Below are 23,301 nucleotides of genomic sequence, written 5' to 3'. Positions count from 1 at the left end.
AAGTTATAAGGGAAGGTCTCATGAATCTTCAGTTTCAGTCAAGAAATACTACACCTACTTATCTATATGAAATACCCAATTGTATGTATCTACTCCAGATAAGATTACATAAGCAGAGCTGAGTGAGAAACTTGCAGAGTGTGCTTGCATTTTGCCTGGATCCAGGCAGTATGATTAATCTCTTACTTGCAACAACACACACAAAATATCACAGAATTCATAACACAAAAAGAAATGGGAAAATATTTTTGAATTTTAAAAAAATGTTGTAATGCACTTTCATTTTCTCATGAAATACACATGAAATCAGAGTTAATTTAATGGAATGTGATTTCTAACACTCGTATTAAGACTTAAAATCCCTTTTACTTACAGTTTTGGTTTAGCAAGTACTGGAGGGGGCTCTTTTGTAGGTGAGGTTGGCTCTGGTATTTTCATTGTCTGTCCACTACTTGCCTGGAAGTAGTGTGGTCTAATCTGGTTTGCAGATACTCCTCCATCTTCTGATGATGTTTCACTTTCTTTATCATCTTCAGGCAGTTTAAAGTGCACCCGGAGGCCTATCTTAGAACTTGACCTGGGTTCATTGTGGTTCACAAGAACTCCTTCTAATTTAGGTTTTGGAGGCTGATCCACCACTGGAAGTGAAGGGATGAGTGCGGTAGGATGTTGTTCAGCAGCAATTAAGTTGATTGAACTCATTGTATGAAGGGCAGCAGTATTGCTATGGTCCTCAGGCCCTGAAATGGCAAATATTAAACTTATATTGTTACTTAAATGTGGTGAATTAGATTACAGTAAAATCATAACTGTTGCAGTTGGGAAAGCTCAGATTAATGCCTTACCTAGCTTTGGAATGAATTGCTTTGCTGTATTCATACACATACACATACCTATTTCTTAAATTTAACAGGGAATATTATAAAGAGAAAAAAATAATATTTCGACAATTGGAAAGATCTAGAGGTGACTACCCTGTTCCCAATGAGTTTGCAAGCATCTTCAGAATCAGTCAGAAAAATTCTCTAGCTTTTATGATTGCAAAGGAAACCTTCCAAACATGAGTGAAATGCAAACTAATGCTGTGCTGAGTCTTTCTTTCCATTTATTGATGCGTTACTCAACCAGCTGCTTTGTATCTCAGAAGCTCAAAGCAGGGGAGTGGCAGTTGAGGATCTGGGCCAACGTGTTTGTTTTGGGCTTTATACTATAGTAAGAGAACTGATACACTGGAGATAATCCAGGGAGATTACAAAAAAGATTATTGATCAAATCCTGAGGTCAGTGACAGTTTAGCTCGAGAAAAGATGCTGCAGGATTTGTCCCTTCATGTCCTACCAGGATGGACAGAAGTACTCTAACTGGAGAAGTGAAGTTCTGAAAAGACACAGCAATCTGCTCTATACAATATCACAGCCTGATCCATTTATATGTACTTGCAAGAAAGTTACTAAAAATTCTCTCTTACCTTTAACAGTTAGACAAGCAATGCTAGAGACAGTGCCATATTTATTGCTTGCAGTACATGTGAAATTCCCAGAATCTTCTGAAAACACCTCAGCAATTACCAAAGTGCAAATGTCCTCTGAAATTCATCAGCAGAAATATTAGTGTTTTATAGCCCACTGTAAGTGAACTCATGCTAATGAAACACATAAAGGCCTTGCCTACATTAGGACATTTTCTAAAAATTTCCCCACTACTGCTAAGAGTGATTTAGCTTCACCAGTGTTAACAATGTTGGCAGCCCTAGCATAAGTTGGCTACCAGCTGTCATTGGCAGATCTGCAGCAATTGGTGTCCCATCTATAATAGGGCTCTAACATTGCTTGCACAAGTGAAGCTGAACAGGTGATAGCAATATTGGGAACATTTTCTAAAATGTCCTTACTAGGGATGCCAACTTTGTATTTAAAACCCAGACACTCCAGCAGGAGTGCTAGAACCTCCCCCGGCCCACCCCCCCAGCCCAGGGCACCCCATGTTCTCCCCATGCCCCTCCCCATTCCACGTTACCTGGGGGCGGGAGAGGTGCTCTGTCCTCCCTTGCGCCGGCTCCCCCCAGCATGTTCGGCCGCCCTCCCTGGCAGCCAGGCCTGAGTGGGGAGTGGGAGGGAGCTGCTCCCGGTTGCTGCTCTGTGCAGTGTGGCCAGCTGCTTGGGAGAGAGCCTGGCTGGGGAGGGGTGGCAGTGGCAGCCTACTGCCTGCCAGGGCTCGGCTTCCGGGGACAGGAATAGGGTTGCCAGATGTCCGCTTTTCAACCAGAACACCCGGTTTAAAAGGGACCTGGCGGCTCTGGTCGGCTCTGCTGACTGGGCCGTTAAAAGTGTGGTCGGCAGTGCAGCAGGGGCCTGGGTCTAAGGCAGGCTCCCTGCCTGCCCTAGCTCCGTGTGGCTCCAGGAAGCAGCTGCCAGGTCCCTTCAGCCCCTAGGCGCATGGGCTGCCAGGGAGGCTCTGCACGCTGTCCCCACCCCCAGTGCCGGCTCTACAGCTCACATTGGCCGGGAACCACGACCAATGGGCGATGCGGAGGCGGCACCTGTGGGTGGGAGGGCTGCATGTGGAACCTCTCTAGCCACCCATGAGCCTAGGGGCTGAAGGGACCTGGCGGACGCTTCCTGGGAGCTGCGGTAAGCGCCGCCGGGATCCCGCACACCAACCCCCTCCCCCAGCCCAGAGTCCCCTCCCGCACCCAAACTCCCTCCCAGAGCCCGCACCCTGCATCCCCTCAACACCCAGCCCTGAGCCCCCTCCTATACCCCAAACTCCTCATCCCCAGCCCCACTCCAGAGCCTGCACCCCCAGCTGGAGTCCTCACCACCCGCCCTGCACCTCAATACCCTGCCCCATCCTGGAGCCCTCTCCAGCATCCTGAACCCCTCATTTCTGGCCCCACCTGGAGCCCGCACCCACAGCCCATACTCCCCCTCACACCGCAACCCCCTGCCCCAGCTCAGAGCCCCGTCCCACGCCCCAAAGCCCTCATCCCCAGCCCCACCTCAGAGCCTGCACCCCCAGCTGGAGCCCTCACCCCCCTCCCACACCCCAATCCCCTGTCCCAACCGAGTGAAAGCGAGTGAGGGTGGGGGAGAGCAGCAATGGAGGGAGGGGGTATGGGGCGAGCGGGAGTGGGGCCTCGGAGAAGGGGCAGGGCATGGGCAGGGCCACGGGGAAGGGGCGTTCGGTTTTGTGCCATTAGAAAGTTGGCAACCCTAGACAGGAGACAAGCATGCCAGGGGGGACATGCTCAGTCACTGTCCCCGGAAGCTGAGCCTGGGCGGGGAGCAGCCTGCCACTGCTGCCCCTTCCCTGCCAGGTTCTCTCCCAGGCAGCTGCTCTGGTCCCACCCCTTCCACTCCCTGCCTGGGCCAGCTGCTGTGGGGGGGACTCGACCCTGTATGTGCACCCCCCAACGCGTCGCCTAACCATACTTTCGGTGTCTGGTTACTGCTTCTGACCGGACATTGCCAGGTGCCCCTTTCGACTGGACTTTCGAGTCGAAAACTGGACACCTGGCATTCTTAGTCCCTACTATATACAAGGCCAGAAAACAAGCTCCCCTTCACTAAGGAGCTTAAAATTGAATTTAAGCAAATACAATGGGCCAAATTTTTCCAGACTACCGCAAAAAGGCTCTTAAGGCCCTAAGATAGGTGGAAAAATGGGTGCAGTTAGCTGGAAACAGTTTTGGTAGGATCATCCCCTGTGGTGAAAAAACAAAGACCAAACCTACACTTAGGTCCTGACTTTCAAATTTACAGGTACAATTTTGCACATGGAGTGAACTGTCACCCACATCAGAAAGTCACTCTTTCTGTACCATGGAGACTCGTTGTGGGCACCAAATTCTGAATACAAATTTGGTAACTTGGTTTGAAAATGAAATCTGTGACTATGCTGTTCCTGGCTGACCAGTGTCTGACATGTCCTGGCAGCTGCCGCAAGATGATAAATACCCATCATGGTAGGATTGTTTGTATTTAGTCAAGTTTGGATAGCATTTCAAGATTATAGAAGTCTGGGCTGACAAAGTTTTCTTCAAGGACCAGTGAAGGTTTTACTGTTGCTTTGTAAGAACTTTGCCAGGAAGAACAGGTGATCAATCTTCTATTAGTATCTTGTGGGGGGACAGACCATGCCACATTTTGATTTGTTAACCCTTTGTACTTATTGGGAGAATCCAGTAGCAGTACAGAGGTTACTTGCCAATGATGGTAACAGAATGATAGTTTATTATAATGCTAGTTTGTCGTATTATAGTACCTAGCTTATGCTAAGATTTGCCAACCACTGCTTATGTGGAAATCCAGATTCTTTTTGAATGAGCAGTGGATGATGAGTCAGTGGCAACTGCACCCAGCTGATTACCTGCTAACAACTGCTTCACATTAAGCAGTGATACCACTAGCTGATAAATGATGGCATTGGTAGATTCTGGTGGAAGTTCCATCTAGTCATTCCTGAGCTGACGTGAAAGCTATTGTGGAGCAGGAGAAAATGTAGGAATCCACAGGGATTTGTTGGAGACCTTAAAACAAAACAAAAAACCTCTCTGCAAGGGGCTGATGTTAAACTTCTTATTTATAAAAATGACAGTTAAAAATAGTGATTCAGTAATTTTCGGCTACTTTCTCAGGTGCAGGGAACTTTCTGTTTTCAAATAGGCACCTTTATTCTTTAATAGTTAGAGCAGAGACTTCCTTATGGGGAAGCAATCACAAATTCCAAATCTTCTGCGTTTTTGTATGTTTATTTTTGTATTTCTAAATTACACTGTGAAGGGTAGCCCATGCTCAGCCCTGGCCCCTGACATTGGCAAATCCAGCCACTGAGAGGATTCTCTGATGTCAGGGGTCGAATGTCTGATGTGGCACTCTCAGATTTCATTTGTTGGGGGCTGGGGAGGTAAGAGGGAATAGCTGACATGGCTAAACATCTGAGACAATGCTCCCTGACTGGCAAACTGGATAAAAATAGTCTATTCCTACATCATCTGATGTACATCTGACCCCAAGAAAATAGGGGACCTTAATACAGACTATTCCATTCATGTTTAGCCTGTGAGAAAGAATACTTGGGTCCCAGGTCAGGTCACATCAGAACAGAGTGGAGGCCTTATTGTTTTCTTCTAAAATGAGAGAAGTTATTTTGTTTTAGTGGGTTTTCTCTTTTTCAGAGCTTCTATACTTTCACCTTTATGGAACACTGTACAGTAAATATTTGCATAACAGCTAAATGGATAAAAGTAAAGTCTATGTGAAATTTACTTTTTGCATTCAAATACAGAAATTTGCACCCAGAAAAAAACTGCAACCATGAGTAAACATTACCACCGACCTTATTTGTTTTCATTGTTATCATTCTTTTTATCTTATCCGACTAAATTCTCATGTTTATATAATCCTAAAGAAATAAAATGATAGATTATATTTACCTGGCTCAGTCATAGATCGAGGTTCTAAAGGGGAAAAACAATAGCAAAATAATTATTGGATTAAATATATGATTTATTTTATGAATATGCTTCATTTTTCTCACTATGACCCACTATGAAGTGATGTCTCAATTCTCCATTTACTGTAACATACCTTGCAATATAAATTTCTGTTGATGTGCCAGCAAAAAACCTGACTTTTTAGTGTCAAGAGAATAGCAAATCCATAAAGTGCATTCTCCTGCTCTGGGCTGGTCAACAGAGAGTAATGTTCCAATTAACTCTTTAAAAACAGCAGAAAGACATTATCCACATTTTAAAAATAGTTGTTTGTAAGTCCATATGTATACATACACCTGAAATTTTACTGTTTATTTACCACAAATGTGTGGAGTTAGTGTGTGAATGAGGTTAACTGCATAGGCAAATAGGTAGCTAGCAGTCCATAAACACCAATATACTAGGGGTTAACATTAAAGATTAAACACATCTTAGTTGATGGGATTATACAGAAATGGAGTAGGAGACAAATAGAGAAAGAAGACAGACAAACCAGGAAACAGGCAAAGGAGGAGTAGAGGGAGATGGAAGCAAAAGAAAGCAGTAACATAGAACTCAAAGAAACTATGTAAGGATAGGAAGACAAAGGAATATTTGGTCGCAAACTCAAGAGAAACAAAAACAAAAAACAAACAAATAGAAATTGTGATTGCTTGTGGCCCCACTCTAAAGTGCAGTCATATGGGAAAAGCCATAATCTGGCCCTTTATATGTAGGTGAAATCAGCATATAGAATCACAGGCACTGACTTTCTGATTTCCTCGGGAGTGCTCAACCCTGCTCCGCCCCAGGCCCTGCCCCCCACTCCACCCCTTCCCCCAAAACCCCATCCCCTCCCGCCTCTTTCTGCCCCCACTTCACCCCGCCCCGCCTCTTCCCTCCCCATTCTGCCCCCTCCCCTGAACACATCCTGTCCTCACTCTGCCTCTTCCTGACTCCACTCTTCCCTCTCCTCCCCAGTACCTCCTGCCCGTCACTGAACAGCTGATCAGTGGTGGGCAGGAGGTGCTGTGCGGGAGGGGGAGGAGTTGATTGGCAGGGTCTGCTGGTGGGTGCTGAGCACCCAGTATTCTTTTTTTGTGGGTGCTCCAGCCCCAGAGCACCCACGGAGTCAGCGCCTATGTATAGAGTGTTACAGTGATGTCTCCAAGGACTTGTGTCTACTCTGTCCATTCAGGAAATCAGTCTGAATATGTAGGACTGGTTAGACTGGAATCATTTCCCAGTCCTTCCTCAGTAAACCCCACGATAAAACAATGTGAATTCTGACAACTAAATTCTAAATCAGAACTTCAGAATTGGGGCCCACTAGCAAGGACTCTACTTGTCACATAATGATGTAGATTATCTTCCACAGATGTAAAGGAGAGCAAGCTTTACCCCATGGGAGAGCACACAGTCTTTGCATTGCTGTTCATACCACATTCAGGCATTCTGCCACAGGACACCAATTTTAAATTGCAAATAGCACCTACTGAGGAGATGCTCTGAATGAGTACAGCCCCTTCGCTACACCCTTCCGTGAAGCACCACCCACTCTTTGAGGCAACACTGGCTCCTTGAGGGATCCCAGAGAAGTGAGACTTGTGTGTATCTTGAGCCAATGCAACACTACTGCTGATGAGGACTCTGGTCTGTTAGCATAAACCACAGTTTAATATAGCTCTATACATTGTAACCAAACAGTCCAAGAGCAAATATGTCCGAATTTTTGTTTAAATGTCTATAATATGGCACACAAACCATTTCCATGCAGGAAACATACTTTTTTGTAATATTCTAAAATCTGGAGAATCTTGTATTAATGTCCCTTCTCTGTACCATTCAACCTTTGGAGAAGGAGCTCCTTTCACCCTGCACTCAAAGACAACCAGCTGACCCTCAGAAGCTGAAATATCCTGTAGCATCTAAAATATAAAAAAGATCAATACATTGTTTAATGATTCTGAAAGTAAAACTAAGTCTTTATGACTTTGCAACATATTAAAAAAAATCTGATAGACAAGAATGCTGTAGATTTCCTTTTTTGCTATATAGCAACAGTAGGAAACAATGTTTTAAGTTATGTATGCATAAAAATTAGTTGACTTGTTTCATTTTGAAATGTGTATTCAAAACAAATTACCTTTGTAAACACAGGAGCAGCTATTAAGGGTCTTCCATCCAATCCTTGCAAATAATTAGTGGGGCTTTGTCTCTGGAGGTTAAGAGACATGCAATGGTGAAGTTTAGATATACAATGGGTATTATGCAGTAGACAAGAGAAACATACGATATCCCTCACACTTCAAATGGAATCTGCTGAAAAGTCAGAAGGCTCATTACCAGTCTATTTACATGTTACCTTGAAAGTGTTTTGTGTTCACAAGTTTATAACTGTTCCCTTCTCCAATAAATTCTGAGGAATTTATTTAGTTCAGGATAGTTATTACCAAATTAACAGGGAACATCCTCAAGTTGTTGCTATACTGAAATGTCCTTGCAGTTATATCAGTCCTTGCTTGACTGGCTACTGTACATCACTCTGCTCTGATTGGCTACTGTCCTCAGAACTTGGTCCATTTACCCATAACAAATGGCTGCCTCAGCATCTCACTTGACCCTTTCATAGCCCTACCCCACATAACCCCAATCCTGTCGCTATCTACTCATGTTTCTCCTCTGTGTCCCTTGAAAAAAGCGTATTCCCCACACCCTGCCCTCTGACCACCAACCCTGTATCTATTCTAGCATTTAAAAAACATGTATAAAATACATCTGCAGTTGTACCAGTAGTAGCAGCAGTGGGCGTGCCAGCATAGGTAAAACTCTAGAGATATGCCGAGCTCTTAAGCACATTGTGCTGTCTAATCCTGGTCATAGCAAGTCTTCTTGACAGTGGTAAAAATGCTGGGAGCTGGCAGAGCCCTGAGCTAGTGCTCCCACATTGTCACTGCTGGTGGGACCGACGAGGTGTTACTAATCGCAGAAAACATTTTAGAAAAAAGACTAGGGCTAAAGAGTAATTCCTCTGACTCGCTGAGACAGTCCATAATGAGATTTGTCTCTCAGTAACTGGACAACTATATCTTAGCATGTGCACTTCTAAATTTAAAATAAAATAAATAAAATAAACAATGGATTGATATGGCAGATTTGATTATACCACAGTTAAGCATAGTAACATGCAGATCTTTAAACATAATATACAAAAGTTTTCTTCTAAAACTACTGGCTGTTCATTTTTAAAAGTATGTTGAATGAGTTAATCTCCAAACTGGATAGGGAGCTTTATAGGCTGAAAGATAGGCTTTCCACACAAAAATCTTAGGAGAAATCCTATCCCCATTTAAGTCAATGGAGTTTTGCCATTGATTTCCATGGGGGACCCCTTGACTCTCCAGTCCAAACTTCGGATTGCAGGTAGGAAAATATATTCTACCCAGGTCCGGATTAACCATTAGGCTAGTAAGGCTATAGCCTTAGGCCCAACTATTTTTTAGGCCCTACTGGTCTGGCAGGGGGTGCAGGCAGGGCCGGGGGAGGGGGAGAGGGGGCGGAGAGTGAGCTTCCTCATGTAGCCCTACTGGAGCACTTCCCTTTCAGCAGGAAAGGCAAAGCAGCCCCCTGTGGCTAGGAAGGAGCTCAGCCAGCAGCCATCACCAGCTGGAGGAACACACTGCCAGGTATCCGCTTAACACTGGTGACCGGACACTAAAAATCCAGTTACCATGGGAACCCATGCCAGCTATGGGTGTAGTTTAAGCAGGTATTATTCCCCCACCCCCAATTTCTCCAGAGCTCTGCTTAGCTGTCAGGGAGGGAAGAGGCTCCCTCTGTCCCTCTCCTCTGCTGAGGCTGACAGACAGCTCCAGGAAGCTTCCTCCTGGGTCCTAGTGCCTGTAACCATCATCTTTTATGTGTGCTGGGTCCCGTTTCTGGACAACTGGTGAGTGCCTATGGGAGGGCAGGGCAAGGGGCTGGCGGGGGAAGAGCCAGTACCAGAGCGGTAGGATGGGCAGCTTGCACAGAATCTGCACAAACTCTATCCCGCTCCAGGCAGAACTATTGCCCCTCCCATGTATAAGGAATAAATGCCCACACATTTGTAGGAAAAACAAAACAAAACATCCCATTCTGGATACCAGTACTTTAACTTTTACAGAACCTTCCATCGAGGGGCTTCAGATTTATGATACACTGTATTCAATACTATATTGAACTGTATTAAAAAGCAAAGAAATCCAATCTTTTTCTTTGATGTATTTTTCTGCACTGGGATGCACAGGGAACCAAGCTATTTCCTTATGATCAGCCTAGTTCCACAGGCCAATGCATCTTTGTACTTTTAAGGAGTTGCAAAAGTACTGGAGGAAGCTCAACACACAATGTTGAAGTTTTCTCCCTCCCCTCTCCCTCAGGATTTTAAATCCACTTCTTAGCAGGCTATGATAGAAAGACTGGCTGAATAGACTAAAGGCAAATTCTGTCCATTTGCTGGTACTCTAGCAGTTCAATCCATCATAAAAGTATCTCACATTTAATTTCTTTTGAGTTTCATTCCAATAACTTAAAGTTAAATAAACCTGAAGTTAGTCCTCATTTTTCTGCCCCTAAAACTAACTTCTTTCCCAAGTGGAAAATGTTGGGTAAGCATGGAATGTGATTTGAGAAGGGAATGAGAACACAGGCCAATTCCTGCTGACAGGTACACCTGTGTAGCTTTATTGACTTCAGGGAGAACAGATTTTTGCACAAGAATAGATTTTGGTCCCTTCTGCTTTTTCACACCTGATATAAGTGGAATCTCATTCACTTTCCTCCCCTAAACTCTGAGCACTTTAAGGAAAAAAATAAGCAAGGTCTGATTGATTTACACACGCAAATGAAACAGAAACACCAGCCTTAAACAAACACCAGACCTGATGTAACAAGGGTGTCACTACAGCAGCCTTGGTTGGACTGTTCTTTTGAAAGATCCCTAATGGTTCTTTTAAGATGCTGATTTTCAGTGAAGTCTTCTTGTTCAGGGGGGCAGAGAACACAACAGGGAATAGCTCTGTTTTGTCAGTTCCTAGTCATTCAAAAGCTCAAAGGCTTTAGATTGTTTGTTTAATCTTTTTACAGTGATTTTGAAGAGCTAACATAGTACAGAAGTGCTAAATATTATGACTGGGCAACCATCTAAAGATCTGTGTCCCTTCTAGCTGTTACCTTTTTCTTACAGAAAGCTTAAAACAAACAAATGCAAACCATAAGAGGCTGGTGCACACAGAATCATGCTTAAAAAACCTCATGTCAGAGCTGGTGATCACCCATTCTAGATAATACAGGGGACTGGACTAGATGACCTCTTGAGGTCCCTTCAAGTCCGATGATTCTATTCTATGATTCTAATTGTGGAAGAGCTTGGTGACAGAATGGCCTGATGTGGTGAATCACTGGAGATTAACGACACAAACTGGGTATCATCCCACAAATAATATTTGGGTTCAATGTCAAAACAGTAATTCATTGTCCTCAGCCAGTGCAACACTGGGAGGCAGCTTTCAGCGCAAGACAGCTTAAAATACAATGCCACCCAATGTAATTTTCCCACTATTACTTCCTCTACTTTAGTGGATTTTACACTTGCGTGGTGTTCTTGTACATAATAAAAGCTGACTGCCTTCCAGACTGCAGTCAGAGTGAGATAGGGATGTGGTGTAGAGTCCATAGCTTGGGGGAAACGCCTGCAGGGCTTGGCTTTGCCCTGTGCCATGCACTGAGCTGAGGGTAGAAGCACAAGGTTAAAAGAGGTGAGCAGGATGGAGAATATTGCAGTGTGTATCCTCATATAGATGAACACTTCACTACCTAGGAGGAAGGATGCCTAAGCCCTGGTCTACACTAGGAGTTTAGGTCGAATTTAGCAGCATTAAATCAATGTAAACCTGCACCCGTCCACATGATGAAGCCCTTTTTTCGACTTAAAGGGCTCTTAAAATCGATTTCCTTAATCCACCTCTGACAAGTGGATTAGTGCTTAAATCGGCCTTGCCGGGTCGAATTTGGGGTACTGGGGATGCAATTAGACGGTATTGGCCTCCGGGAGCTATCCCAGAGTGCTCTATTGTGACCGCTCTGGACAGCACTCTCAACTTAGATGCACTGGCCCGGTAGACAGGAAAAGGCCCGTGAACTTTTGAATTTCAATTTCCTGTTTGCATGGTCACCTGCAGCTTGCCACACTGGTCAGAGCTCATCAGCAGAGGTGACCGTGCAGAGCTCATCAGCAGAGGTGACCATGATGGAGTCCCAGAATTGCAAAAGAGCTCCAACATGGACCGAACGGGAGGTACGGGATCTGATCGCTGTATGGGGAGAGGAATCCGTGCTATCAGAACTCCGTCACAGTTGCCACAGTTGCCTCGGTACTGTGGACACACTCCGCAGACTACATGCACTTAGAGCACTTGTGTGGGGACACACACAATCAACTGTATAAAACTGCTTTCTACAAAACTGACTTCTATAAATTCGACCTAATTTCGTAGTGTAGACATACCCTAAGAGAAGGACAGTGCAGCATCCCTCGTGCTACCTCTTACTCAGAAGTATCTGTTTGAAGAATTGAGTGTAGTGAGAGTAGAATAAACATTTTAAATTTAAATAAATAAATAATATGTAAATATGTATGTAGCTAAATATTTGATGACTTCATAATTTTTTTTGCAATATGTAATTCATACTTTGGCCCTTCACTCCCATTAGCCTGAGGCCCCTCATAACCTTAATCCAGCCCTGATTCCACCATGAGTTTTCTTTCTAAATTTGTTAAGCACTCTTACTAAATTTGAAGACTTTAGTTTTACTTATTGAACAGCCCATTTAAGCAAAATTAAATAAATGTATATAAATCATTGCTCACAGTTACAACTACAGCCCACCTTGTAAAATGGCTGTATGATAGGCAAAAAGCCCCTGTGATTTCTAATCAAATCAATACAGTGGTTCTTTACTAAGAAAAAATGGAACAAAGAACAAGAGAAATTGGAGAAGTGTTTGCCTGAATTTCTTGTTAATGAACTATAAATTGAAAAACCATTCAGGTATTGTGTACCAAAGAAACACAAAACACATTTGGTTTTCCTTCATAAAATTATTCTACAAAGGGAGATGGCTACACAGGCTTTATAGCAGCATGCAAGGGGAATCCTTAGCAGGCTGAATTGTGACCAGCTTTATGTTAAGTGTGCTTTGTGTTACTAGAATGTCACAAAGTAGATTTAGTGGGGTAGCAAACTGCATAGAACTTGCAAGGAGGAGCACAGGTTGCAGGAGGGAAGAGTTTGGAGGCAGTACGAGTAGGGTTTTTTGACTGGAAGACCCATTGAAAAGGGATCGTGGTGGCTCTGGTCAACACTGCGGACCAGGCCATTAAAAGTTCAGTTGGCTGCCCACAGTGGAGCAGGCAGGGTGCCTGCCCAGCTCCGCGCAGCTCCCAGAAAGCTGCCAGCATCTCCCTGTGGTTCCTAGGATTATGGGATGCCAGGGGAGCTCCGCGCACTGCTTTCCCCTCTCTCCCCAGCGCTGGCTCCGCAGTTCCCGGACAATGGGAGCTGTTGGGGTGGCGCTTGCAGGCAGGGACAGTGTGCAGACTGCAGAACCACCTGGCAGTGCCTCCGCCTAGGAGCCAGACATGCCGGCAGCTTCCCGGGAGCTACCTGAGGTAAGTGCTGCCAAGAGCCCACACCCCAAACCTCCTCCCATGCCCCAACCCCCTACTCCAGCCCTGAGCCCCCTCCTGCAATCTGAACCCCTCGGCCCTAGCCCGGAGTCCCCTCCGACACCCTGAACCCCTCATTTCTGGCCCCACTTTGGAGCCTGTGCCACCTGCCCAGAGCTCGTACCCCCTCCCACATCCCAACATCCTGCCCCAGCCTGGAGCCCCCTCCCACACTCTGAACCCTTTGGCCCCTACCCTGAGCCCAAAGTCCCTCCTGCACCCCATACTCCTCATCGCCAGCCCCACCCCAGACCCCTCATCCCCAGCTGGAGCTCTCACCCACTCTCGTACCCCAATCTCGTGCCTCAGCCCAGTGAAAATGAGCGAGGGTGGGGGAGAGCGAGCGATGGGGGGGGGGCGGATGGAGTGAGCAAGGGCGGAGCCTCAGAGAAGGGGCATGATGGGGCGTGGCAAGGGCATTAGGTTTTCTGCAAATAGGGAGTTGGCAACCCTAGTTACGAAGAAGCCAGTTTGTGTGCATGTGACTAGAATGATAGCTACAGTTGCTTTTCTGTAAATAATTTTCATAATAAAAAGCCTGTTTAGTTTTACAGTCATGAGTTCTTTCGTGGCATTACCTAGTATGCAGTATGAAAAACAATGGGGTTCAGGATCCAGACTAGGATATTTAACCTGGAGAAAAGAAGTTGATCTGTAGAAGACTGATAACGGTAGTAATCTTCCTAGGTATGCTGTTGCCTGTGTACCACTAAACCTTTTAAAAAGAGTTGTTTGACTATGTTAACCCTAAAAAAGAGGATTGAATTCTTCATTACAGGCATTGTATCTGCCATGGGTACTGCAGCAAGGCAAATCCATGTAGGCTGCCTCAGAGGTCGGCTCCTTTTAAGTGAGCGTTCCGATTTACAAAATACTTAGGGGGTGTTAATTCTTAGAAATTTAAATCATACATGTGACCTTCATCTGCCAAAGCAAACAGATTTACAGAGGTGGAATACCTCAGCACTGACCTTACTCAGCTGGGTGAGTGGAATCAAAATGAAAATATCATGCTGCTGGCAGAGTTTCTCTAATCTACATTGCATAACTTGCTGACGAAAACTTGATATACAATTCCTTTCTGGGGGAGGAGAAATAGCCCAAAATCAGTATAATTAAATTTTCAGTTTCACTGGAGAGAGGAGGCTTTCAAATTTCAAAGGCAGTCTCTTACAAGCCAACAAAATTGAAACTGATGACTTTTTCTGGACAACTGATGGACTTGCTTGCATGCCCCAGGCAATGCTGTCAAAGCTGGGTTCACTCAAAGGACCTGTTCTTGTTGAAGTCAACAGCAAATTCCCATTAGTTCAGTGATTTAGCATTGGACGTTACCAGCCTAATTCCAGGAAATGGAGAAATTTACCATGGTACAGCAGACCTCATTTTTATATAGGCATCTAAAATCCGTGTTGACTGATATCTTGAAAATGTCTGATAAAGAGCTGAAAAGTATAGCAGGCTCCCCAGGGTAGTACAATCAAGATTTTTAGTTCATCAGAATTTAAGAGTGAGGAGTGTGACCCAAGGACTACTTGATGGCCACTGGCAGACAGGGAACAGGGGTACATAGGGTTACAGGTATCCCCTGGGTTCACCAAAAGAGGTCATGTAAGGTCTCTACTGAAAGCATGTGTCACATTCATCGTCATAATTATTGTGAAATGTATCTGCAGATAATGTGTAATCAGTTTTGTACATATACAGAACATTATATCCTTAAGGTCTTGTAGGTAAAGGCAGGTCACACAGAGATAGTATGCAATGAGTCAGACTTCTCCAGGCAGGAGATAGGAGATATTTATCTCCCTGGCTGACCATTGTGTATTGTGTATTTTACAATGGAAGTCTATTTGCATATTAATTCAAATGCTTATGAATAGATTGCAAGTGCTGGAGGAAAAAACAACAGAGGGGTTATCCTGTTTACAAGTACAGATAATGAACTTTTAGGGGTGTAACTGGGGGAAACAGAGGTGCACTGGGCATCCTTCAGTCTGGGCAGAGAAACTGGCAATGGGCTTGATCTTATGAAAGGAGGATCTCAGCCATCTTGGCTGAAAACACTGGAGAAAGGATTTGGGGTAAGCCATGCTATATGAGGCTAAGGAATGTCCCGTGAATTAAGTTTAGGCTCTAGAAAGCATGTTATGATTTTGTTTTATATGTAACCATTTGTTTCCAATATTTTTACTTACTATAATTTGAATTTTGTTCTTTGATAATAAATGTAATCTTGTTTTCACTATAAATATATATATAAATGTGCTGTGTTAAGAAGAGTGGTGATCCTGAGTCACAGGTAGTAAGCTGATGTGTACTCTTCCTTTGGGAGCAGAGAATCTATAAATTCAGTGAGTGTTCAGTGGATCATGGGCTGGGCAGGCCTGAGGGAGGCTTTGAGGCCTTGGGGGTTAATGTGTGTCTATTGCTAACATAGACAGCAAGAATCAGGGAACTGACAAGACATCCTCATGCTAAGGTCAGGTGGTAGCGAGGGGCCTCATGACCCTAGGTATCCCTGGAAAGCATCACAGAGAGTTTTCTATACATAAGGGGCCAGATTTTTAAAGGTATTCAAGTGCCTAAAGATACAGGTAGGCATTAGGTGGGCTTTTGTAAATCCCACTGGGTAACTACCTGCATCTTTGAGTGCCCAAATATCTTTACAAATCTGGCCCAAGATGGCTAATTGTTTCACAGTAACTTGCTACTGTATACAGACTTCTTATGCAGATGTATAAACCTTTCAGTTCTTGTAAGTGAGATGTGCTAATGACTATGATGGTGAGCCTTTGGTTAACTAAACTGAGCCTCTGAGGTGAAAATGACTTACAGAAATCACAAGGTAATCTTATTTTGATAGCATATAGAAGCACATTTTCAGATGGCCTTTAATTTTGCTGAAGTAAATTGTGTATGCAACCATGGGAGCACAGTTTCTGCATTTGTGTTTGCAAACTGGACATTTGCACACCTAACTACTCAATTTGTGTTTAATGCAAGTATAAAAGTACAGAATGAAAGCCCACTCTTGAAAATGTGACCCTCAAAGTCTGTAGGAGAAAAAAGCTGATGACCAATTAAGTCGTTAGAGTCCATAGGAGGAAAACAAAACAACGGTAAGAGATTATTTTCCAGGAAAAGATGGGTGAGTGAAAACTACTTTGAATATCCTTATACACATCCTCCTCTCTGTACTGGTATAGTGTCACAGAATGAAAGGCCTGTTCCCTTGTCAATCAGAACTGATATACAGCACTTTGTCTCTTGAGAGTATGCCTCATCTATATGATTTCACATAAGAAAATGGAAAAGATAATGAAGGTGTAGAGAGTTTAACAAAGGAGGACTTGTACCTACTGTGTCTAACACCTTGGCTATTATCCATTTTACTCCCTCCTAATAGACCTAAGATGTCCAGTTAAATGGGTATCTTTACTTTGTGCTATTGTTACCACGATTTCATTGTGTAACTGCCATTATTTACATTTAACTTCCTGAAAGAAATTCAGCTCTCAGTTACAGTGGTGTACATCCAGAGTAACTCTGCTTTAAAGGAGGTTAATTCAGCTATACCGTAATATAAGTGAGAGCTGAATTTGGTGCACTATTTTGTTAGCTCATCAAGCCATAAAATATAGTAAAAATGTGTTGTACAAATAATATTTTGCCAGTGTATTTCATACCTTTCCTAAATATTATATAGGTACAATACAATACACCACTAACTATCTGTATAATGAAGTCCGGCGAAATAAATAGCTCATTTATACTCTTGGCAAAGAGTAGGCAAATAGGCTTAGACATAACATTTTAAGGAAGTTGGTCATCAAGGATTCAGTCATATCTGCTCACAACTTTTCAATTAAACAATATGGCTAGCGGTTTCCTGTACAGAGGGAAATAGTTTACTCTTAAAGGCAAATATTCTGCCTTCACAAAGGAGAAGAATTATAAGCTAAGATCAATTAGAAAACTCTAAATAGGAATATTAAAATATGAAATAATATGCTAAATAAAAACATTATAGAAACTATTTTAACACAAATCATAGCAGCGTCACTGAATTAAAATTAATTGCAATGAGTCCCATCAGGAAAAAAGAGGCTACATTATATGATATGTCTATCACATATGTGAACAATGTGAACGTGAACAAATCAGTCTGTAATGTGAAGACACTAATGAACTGATCTACAGATGCAACTGCCCTTTACTACATGGAATGTCTGACCTGGTAGAGAGTGCATGAATTCCCTCTATTGCATGAATTCCCTCTATTGGCTGAGATGGTACAGCTGCTCCTTTTGCTCATTGCCTAATAGTCTTAGCCCTGATCTACACTAGGAGTAGAGGTTGAATTTAGCTGCGTTAAATCAATTTAACCCTGCACCTGTCCACACGATGAAGCCCTTTTTTTTGACTTAGAGGGCTCTTAAAATCCATTTCCTTACTCCACCCCCGACAAGGGGATTAGCCCTGAAATCGGCCTTGCTGGGTTGAATTTGGGGTACTGTGGACGCAATTTGACAGTATTGGCCTCCGGGAGCTATCCCAGAGTGCTCCATTGTGACCACTCTGGACAGCACTCTCAACTCAGATGCACTGGCCAGGTAAAGGCCTGTGAACTTTTGAATTTCAATTTCCTGTTTGGCCAGCGTGGCAAGCTGCAGGTGAGTGCAGAGCTCGTCAGCAGAGGTGACCATGCAGAGCTCATCAGCAGAGGGGACCATGAAGGAGTCCAGAATCGCAAAAGAGCTCCAACATGGACCGAACAGGAGGTATGGGATCTGATCGCTGTATGGGGAGAGGAATCCATGCTATCAGAACTCCATTCCAGTTTTTGAAATGCCAAAACATTTGTCAAAATCTCCCAGGGCATGAAGGACAGAGGCCATAACAGGGACCTGAAGCAGTGCTACGTGGAAACTTAAGGAGCTGAGGCAAGCCTACCAGAAAACCAGAGAGGCAAACGGCCTCTCCGGGTCAGAGCCCCAAACATGCCACTTCTATGATGAGCTGCATGCCATTTTAGGGGGTTCAGCCACCACTATCCCAGTTGTGTTGTTTGACTCCTTCAGTGGAAATGGAGGCAACACAGAAGCAAGTTTTGGGGATGAGGAAGATGATGATGATGAAGTTGTAGATAGCTCACAGCAAGCAAGCGGAGAAACCAGTTTTCCTGACAGCCAGGAACTGTTTCTCACCCTGGACCTGGAGCCAGTACCCCCGGAACCCACCCAAGGCTGCCTCCCGGACCCACCAGGCAGAGAAGGGACCTCTGGTGAGTGTACCTTTTAAAATACTATACATGGTTTAAAAGCAAGCATGTTTAATGATTAATTTGCCCTGGCATTCGCGGCTCTCCTGGATGTACTCCCAAAACCTTTGCAAAAGGTTTCTGGGGAGGGCATCCTTATTCTGGCCACTGTGGTAGGACACTTTACCACTCCAGGCCAGTAGCACATACTCGGAAATCATTGTAGAACAAAGCATTGCAGTGTATGTTTGCTGGCATTCAAACAACATCGGTTCTTTATCTCTCTTTGTTATCCTCAGGAGAGTGATATCATTCATGGTCACCTGGTTGAAATAGGGTTCTTTTCTTAAAGGGTCATTCAGAGGTGCTGTTCCTGCTGGGCTGTTTGCCTGTGGCTGAACAGAAATGTTCCCCGCTGTTAGCCATGTGGAAGAGTGAGGGCTGAGGGGCTAGCCACGTGGTGGGGGGAGGCAAAATGCGACCTTGGAACGAAAGCACATGTGCTATGTATGTAATGTTAACAGCAAGGTTTACCGTGAAAGAGTGTACCCATTGTGCTATAAAATGTATCTTTTGAAATACCACTGTCCCGTTTTTTTCCTCCACCAGCTGCATGTGTTTCAAGTATTACAGGATCTTCTCCTTCCCAGAGACTAGTGAAGATTAGAAGGTGAAAAAAATGCACTTGCAATGAAATGTTCTCTGAGCTCATGCTGTCCTCCCACTCTGACAGAGCACATATGAATGCGTGAAGGCAGACAATGTCAGAGTGCAGGAAAGCACAAAATGACCGGGAGGAGAGGTGGCGGGTTGAAGGGAGTAAGTGGTGGGCTGAAGAGAGGGCTGAAGCTGAAAGGTGGCAGCAGCGTGATGAGAGGAGGCAGGATTCAATGCTGAGGCTGCTGGAGGATCAAACTAATATGCTCCAGCATATTGTTGAGCTGCAGGAAAGGCAGCAGGAGCAAAGACCGCCACTACAGCCCCTGTGTAACCAACCGCCTTCCTCCCCAAGTTCCATAGCCTCCTCACCCAGATGCCCAAGAACACGGTGAGGTGGCCTCCGGCCACCCAGCCACTCCACCCCAGAGGATTGCCCAAGCAACAGAAGGCCAGCATTCAATAAGTTTTAAAGTTTTAAACTTTTAAAGTGCTGAGTGGCCTTGTCTCTCCCTCTTCCACCACCCTTCCTGGTGCTTCTCTCCTCCACCACCCCTCCCGGGCTACCTTGGCAGTTATCCCCCTATTTGTGTGATGAATTAATAAAGAATGCATGAATGTGAAGCAACAATGACGTTATTGCCTCTACAAGTGGTGATCGAAGGGAGGAGGGGAGGGCGGTTAGCTTACAGGGAAGTAGAGTGAACCAAGGGGCGGGGGGTTTCATCAAGGAGAAACAAACAGAACTTTCACACCGTAGCCTGTCCAGTCATGAAACTGGTTTTCAAAGCTTCTCTGATGCGCATCACGCCCTCCTGTGCTCTTCTAACCGCCCTGGTGTCTGGCTGCGTGTAACCAGCGGCCAGGTGATTTGCCTCAAACTCCCACTCCACCATAAACGTCTCCCCCTTACTCTCAAAGATATTGTGGAGCACACAGCAAGCAGTAATAACAGTGGGAATATTGGTTTCGCTGAGGTCTAATCGAGTCAGTAAACTGGGCCAGCACGCTTATAAATGTCCAAATGCACATTCTACCACCATTCTGCACTTGCTCAGCCTGTAGTTGAACAGCTCCTGACTACTGTCCAGGCTGCCTGTGTATGGCTTCATGAGCCATGGCATTAAGGGGTAGGCTGGGTCCCCAAGGATAACTATAGGCATTTCAACATCCCCAACGGTTATTTTCTGGTCTGGGAATAAAGTCCCTTCCTGCAGCTTTTGAAACAGACCAGAGTTCCTGAAGATGCGAGCGTCATGTACCTTTCCCGGCCATCCCACGTTGATGTTGGTGAAACATCCCTTGTGATCCACCAGTGCTTGCAGCACTATTGAAAAGTACCCCTTGCGGTTTATGTTCTCGCCGGCTTGGTGCTCCGGTGCCAAGATAGGGATATGGGTTCCGTCTATGGCCCCACCACAGTTAGGAAATCCCATTTCAGCAAAGCCATCCACTATGACCTGCACATTTCCCAGGGTCACTACCCTTGATATCAGCAGATCTTTGATTGCGTGGGCTACTTGCATCACAGCAGCCCCCACAGTAGATTTGCCCACTCCAAATTGATTCCCGACTGACCGGTAGCTGGTGTTGCAAGCTTCCACACGGCTATTGCCACTTGCTTCTCACCTGTGAGGGCTGCTCTCATCTTGGTATTCATGCACTTCAGGGCAGGGGAAAGCAAGTCACAAACTTCCATGAAAGTGCCCTTACGCATGCAAAAGTTTCACAGCCACTGGGAATCATCCCAGACCTGCAACACTATGCGGTCCCACCAGTCTGTGCTTTTTTCCCGGACCCAGAATCGGCGTTCCACCGCATTAACCTGCTCCATTAGCACCATGAAGCCCTCATTGCCAGGGCCCGTGCTTTGAGAGAAGTCTGTGTCCATGTCCTCATCACTCTCGTCAGCGCGCTGACGTCGCCTACTGGCCCGATTTCACTTTGCCAGATTCTGGTGCTGCATATACTGCTGGATAATGCGCGTGGTGTTTAATGTGCTCCTAATTGCCAAAGTGATCTGAGTGGGCTCCATGCTTGCCGTGGTATGGCGTCTGCACAGAAAAAAGGCGCAGAACAATTGTCTGCCGTTGCTCTGACGGAGGGAGGGGTGACTGATGACATGGCTTACAGGGTTGGCTTACAGGGAATTAAAATCAACAAAGGGGGTGGCTTTACATCAAGGAGAAACAAAAACAACTGTCACACAGAATGGCCCCGTCAAGGATTGAACTCAAAACCCTGGGTTTAGCAGGCCAATGCTCAACCCACTAAGCTATCCCTCCCTCTGGTATTTCAGGCAGGACTGAATCTCTTATTAAAGTTTTCAAGGTGCCCCTGACAGACCTCACCAAAACGATTGTCGGCCGTTGGTATCACAGAGGGAAGGAGGGAGGGAGGGGGGAGCAAATGAGTACAAAACAAATCTGGTCTATTTCTTGTTTTGATCCACTCCATCTATCTTTTACATCTTTGGCTGGCAGCAGACAGTGCAGTAGGACTGCAAGCCATCCACATCTCCTGGCTGCTCGGCAGAAGATGGTGCAATAGGACTGCCTGCAGGACTAAAGAGAATGATCTGGTCGAGTCACTCCTAATTTAGTCCCTGCGCCCATGTCTGCCCGGGCGCTCCTGACCAACCTTACTGAGGCAGCCAGGAGCACCTCGGACACGATGAGGATGATTTTCAGGCCTATTGCACCATCTGCTGCCACAAGGCAATGAGTTGCTGCTGCTGTGTAGCAATGCAGTACCGTGTTTGCCAGCACCCAGGAGACATACGGTGACAGTGAGCTGAGTGGGCTCCATGCTTGCTGTGGTATGGCGTCTGCACAGGTAACTCAGGAAAAAAGGCGTGAAATGATTGTCTGCCGTTGCTTTCACAGAGGGAGGGAGGGAGGGCCTGACGACATGTACCCAGAACCACGCGCGACAATGTTTTTTGCCCCATCAGGCATTGGGATCTCAACCCAGAATTCCAATGGGCAGCGGAGACTGCGGGAACTGTGGGATAGCTACTCACAGTGCAACACTCCAGAAGTCGATGCTAGCCTCGGTACTGTGGAAGCACTCTGCCGAGTTAATGCACTTAATGCACTTAGAGCATTTTGTGTGGGGACAGACACAATCGACTATATAAAACGATTTCTAAAAAAACGACTTCTGTAAATTCGACCTAATTTCATAGTGTAGACATACCCATAGGGTATGGCTATGCTGCATTTAAAAACCCTTGGCAGCAAATCTCAGAGGCGAGCCTAGGTCTACAGTGTCAGGCTCGTGCTATAGAGCTAAAAAAAAGCTGTGTAGACCTTTGGGCTTGGGCTCTGAAACCCACCACTTTCCTGGGGCTTCTGATGCCTATGCTCTGGGAGCAAGAGGCTCCACTCTCTCTGCCATGTGTTATATGGTTAGCTAGCAGTCATGATATCTATGTGTGCATGCAGCCACGTATCATCATGAGGTGCAGAGCTACAAGTCTATCAGACAGGCACATCATGTGTAAAAATTGAACTGTATAAGATGTATATTTTAAAGAAAGATTTTTCTTAAATAGATCATATAGAATGTTGTCTCCTGTACCTGATAAACTGGCTGACCCACAGTAGATGGCACCTTTGGTGTCTCTTGATGAGTGGTTGTACTGTTAGTAGCAGGAGATGGTGCATTCAAAGAGACATCAGTTGGTTTCTGGACTCTGTGAAATATTTAAACAAACAAACAATTTTTTCTAAAAATGAGCACTGTGCTTTTGTGAGTAGTGGATAGTATTGCATAGATGTTCTCTCTGATTATGCTCCCATAATATGCACGGTATTACAATACTATAAAAACTTCATTTTAGGATTAACTTTAGGTCTCATCTAAATCAATATGATAAAGTCAATTTCATGTGGGAATATATATGTGGAGTTAATAATTTTGTTGCATAAATTTGCCATATACTACTCAGGTGGCTGATTTAGTTTTACAGTATATTATAAAAACCAGCATGGATTAACCAAATTTGTATCTCTAAAACTGCTCCAATCTATTGTGGGGGATTGGACCAGCACAGAGCCAACTTTAGGAACAAGGGGTGCATACCATTCCTTCCTCAATTGTACTCAATACTCCTTAGGCACATGTGAGGATCTGGCT

The 23,301-nt window shown here is 44.9% G+C and overlaps 1 protein-coding gene across 1 annotated transcript in view; it reads right to left on the bottom strand.

Moving 5' to 3' along the window:
• Window positions 1-23,301, bottom strand: part of MYPN (myopalladin) — a 115,194-nt gene that overhangs the window by 43,862 nt on the left and 48,031 nt on the right. Inside the window, exons 5-10 of the mRNA XM_073353448.2 lie at window positions 22,744-22,858; window positions 7,620-7,691; window positions 7,260-7,401; window positions 5,435-5,458; window positions 1,469-1,585; window positions 374-740 (exon numbers count right to left, since the gene is read on the bottom strand). Coding sequence (XP_073209549.2) covers window positions 374-740; window positions 1,469-1,585; window positions 5,435-5,458; window positions 7,260-7,401; window positions 7,620-7,691; window positions 22,744-22,858 — 837 coding nt within the window. The remainder of the gene's footprint in view (window positions 1-373; window positions 741-1,468; window positions 1,586-5,434; window positions 5,459-7,259; window positions 7,402-7,619; window positions 7,692-22,743; window positions 22,859-23,301) is intronic.

Source organism: Lepidochelys kempii, chromosome 7, assembly GCF_965140285.1.
Source record: "Lepidochelys kempii isolate rLepKem1 chromosome 7, rLepKem1.hap1, whole genome shotgun sequence".
Classification (NCBI taxonomy): domain Eukaryota; kingdom Metazoa; phylum Chordata; order Testudines; family Cheloniidae; genus Lepidochelys; species Lepidochelys kempii.
This window is presented reverse-complemented; position numbering and strand designations above follow the sequence as displayed.